This window comes from Octodon degus, unplaced genomic scaffold (assembly GCF_000260255.1).
Source record: "Octodon degus isolate 3935 unplaced genomic scaffold, OctDeg1.0 scaffold00167, whole genome shotgun sequence".
Taxonomy (NCBI): domain Eukaryota; kingdom Metazoa; phylum Chordata; class Mammalia; order Rodentia; family Octodontidae; genus Octodon; species Octodon degus.
In genome coordinates, this window is record NW_004524743.1 from 2,962,692 (window position 1) to 2,965,840 (window position 3,149).

The following is a 3,149-nucleotide window of genomic DNA, read 5'->3' on the forward strand; positions in this document are numbered from 1 at the left end:
GGCAGAAAATCCTACTCAGCAGGCGGGTTGGGGGAGGCACTGCAGAGTGGTGGGGGGCGGCCCGAGGGGCTGGGAGAGGGTCCGGCCCACACTGCGCCTGGGCTGGGACTGGTCCCGCCGGCGCAGGGTAGCAGGAAACTCTCCGCACACTCACCGGACCTGAGCTAGGACTGAAGCAAGCCCTTTATTGATTATGTTGCAAATATCTCTTCCCAGTGAAAATATCACTAGCTGATATTTTCACATCTTTGTGTGTTTTAATAAAAAAGTTTTTTAATATTCAAAGCAGACCAGTTTATGAACTTTTTTCTTTTATGATTAGAGTTTTTAGGTCCTATTTCAGAAATTCTGTCCACTCTAAGATCTAGAAGCTATTTAATCTTAATCTTCTAGATTCTGTACCATTTTATCTTGTACATTTAGATCATTAAAAGTCTTAGATAAAATTAAATTTGGTTCTAGATGGAGTCTCAAAGACAAAATTGGTAGGCAGTGTTTAATTGAAGCTTTGAGGAGGTAGGGTAAGAGATAATACTGTAAGGCTAAGGTTTCTATCTGAGAGGGATTTAGGGAAGGAAAGTTGCTACAATAAAAATAAGCCAATCTAGAAGACAGGAGTTTTAGGTTCAAAAGATGCTGAGATTAATTTTTGGTTTTACTAATCCCAAGTATGTTAAAAACTTCAAAAAAGAAAAACAACCACCACAACTTCCAAACAAAGCCATCACAGAGAGATCTGAAAATTCAACACAGAGGGCCTATTGAAAGTCAGCAGTGAAGATTTAGATCTGGAATCCACACACACAGGAGAGTGGCTGAAATTAAACAGAAGGCGCTGCAAGGATGAAAACTCAGAGAGCGGGGAGGTGTGGGATGAGTCCTGGGAAATATCTCTACTTGGGCTTGGAGAAGGAAGAATGTGAGTGAGTGAAGGAAAACCCACAAAATAAAGAAGGTGAAGGAGAACCAGGAACACACAGAGTGGAGAAAACGGTGACACTAACAGGGCTCAAATGCATTGAGTTTTGCTCCACATTTTATTTATTAAACTTCATAATAAGTCAAGGGGGTAGCTTTCTTGTATCTCTACTGATAAATGAGGACACAGAAGCTTAACAAAGTGCCACCACCTGCCCATCACTTAGCTGATAAGTCCTGGGACAAAAATTGCAATTGTCATCTGTCAGCTTCCCATGTCTGTTTTCTAACAAGCCAGCTCCAGAGAACACAAGGCTAACCAGAGTGGTGTACAAAAAATAATATGATTGTTGTACCTTATTTTTAAAATTTGTGTGTGTTTTATAATGTGTATTCTGTGCTTATATGGCAATACATACATGTTGTATATATGCATCATTTATAAATTAACAATAATGTGTTTATTGGGGTATATGCCCCCGAAGTTTACTAGTGTAAAGATGAAACTTAAAAATTTTAGAGATTATTGCTTTAAGCTACCATGGCAGATTGCCTGTCTATTCTGTCCCATGCTCAATAATAAACTCCATTTCCTCTGTTTCTGGTCACCTTTTTAGTACAGTCCTACCTCTAATATAGCTGAACAAAAGCTATTTATTCCATATGATCTTTTCAGGTTATTCCACAGTATGTGCAGAAATTCATGAAGGCCTGTGGGCTTCCTGGTTCTCTGTGAGAATGGAAAGAACAGAGACCATAGAATAGACAGACTTGGGTTCAAATAGTGACTTCTGCCTTATTGACCACATGATCAGACAAAAATGCAAATTCTCAGATCCACAGTTTGCTCTTCTATAAAATGGAGAGGATATTTACATTGCAGTTTGTCATTAAGTCCAACACTATTAAAAAGGAGATGGCGGGCTGGCCAAAATAGTTCAGCAGATTAAAGTGTCTGCTTAAGCAGATGCAGGGGCCAGGGGTTCGATCCCCAGGGCACACTGAGATGGCGCCTGAGACTGGGCGTGGTGGCACGTGCCTATAATCCCAGTGCTTGGGAGGCTGCAAACAGGAGGATCACTATAAGTCCAATCTACAATCTACATAGTGAGACCCTGTAAGCCCTGCACTAAATACATTTTAAATAATAATTATAATAAAAACAATAGAAAATAAAAGTAGATGTTTGGCATTGGGTGTGACATGCAGGGATAATTTCTAAAAGGCAACAGATGGTAAGAACAGAAGTGTGTGTGCACCACAGACAGTGTCTGTGATCCAAAAGTCATCTCCCTTCCCAAATCAGGTTGCATAGGTTTTTGGCAAAGTTTGACCTATATTGTCCTTAATATAGCCCAGAGATATATAACCCAGGGATGTATAGCTCAGGGAAGACCACAGAGTATCTCCCGAGGTGTGAAGGGACCCTGTACGTGGCCACACGGGTGAAGGGTAATACAGAACTGGGATGGAGTAGCCAACCCTGGGCCTTGTGGAAAATGGTAGCCCACAAAATATACTGGCAAAAAACAAGAAGGCCAGATATATGACAGTGTCAATAGAAACAGAGAAGGATGCCACTGCCCTCCCTTGACCCAGTAGGATTTTGACACCCTCTGCTTGCCTGATGCCCACAGATCTGTACTCCTGACTTGGTGGTCTTCCTCGCCTGTGCCAACCAGAGGCTGAAGGAGCGATTACTGAAGAGGGCCGAGCAGCAGGGGCGACCCGACGACAACTTGAAGGCTACACAAAGAAGACTCGTGAACTTCAAGCAGAACGCTGCACCCTTGGTTAAATACTTCCAGGAGAAGGGGCTCATCGTGACCGTAAGTCAGCTCTACCCTCACTAGGACAACTGTGCAGATTTCTAATTAGCCCATGTTTGCATTTAGAAATCCCACTTACTTTAAAAAGTGGCTTGGGATAGGGGTGGGGGGGTGCAGAGCCAATACAAATAATCAGTTTAACCTGATGAACCTTGGTGTAGCTTTAATGAAAAAATCCTTTCATTTTATTTTTTTTTCTTTTCAAAGTTTTATTGATAAACATATAGCAATGAGACAGTTTCAAATCAAATCGAAAGTATAGTTTCAACAAATAATACACTGCATACATTCTTCTCAGTGGTTAATTGCTATACAAGATGCAGACTTGTGATCCTACTTACAAACACCATTAGAAAAAATCATTCTATTCATTAAGAGAATGCAACTATATATCTATCCCAA

At 41.1% G+C, this 3,149-nt stretch overlaps 1 protein-coding gene across 1 annotated transcript in view; it reads left to right on the forward strand.

The window, feature by feature from the left end:
* Positions 1-3,149, forward strand: part of Ak5 (adenylate kinase 5) — a 280,437-nt gene that overhangs the window by 75,740 nt on the left and 201,548 nt on the right. Inside the window, exon 6 of the mRNA XM_004643164.2 lies at positions 2,556-2,747. Within this exon, the coding sequence (XP_004643221.1) occupies positions 2,556-2,747 (192 nt within the window). The remainder of the gene's footprint in view (positions 1-2,555; positions 2,748-3,149) is intronic.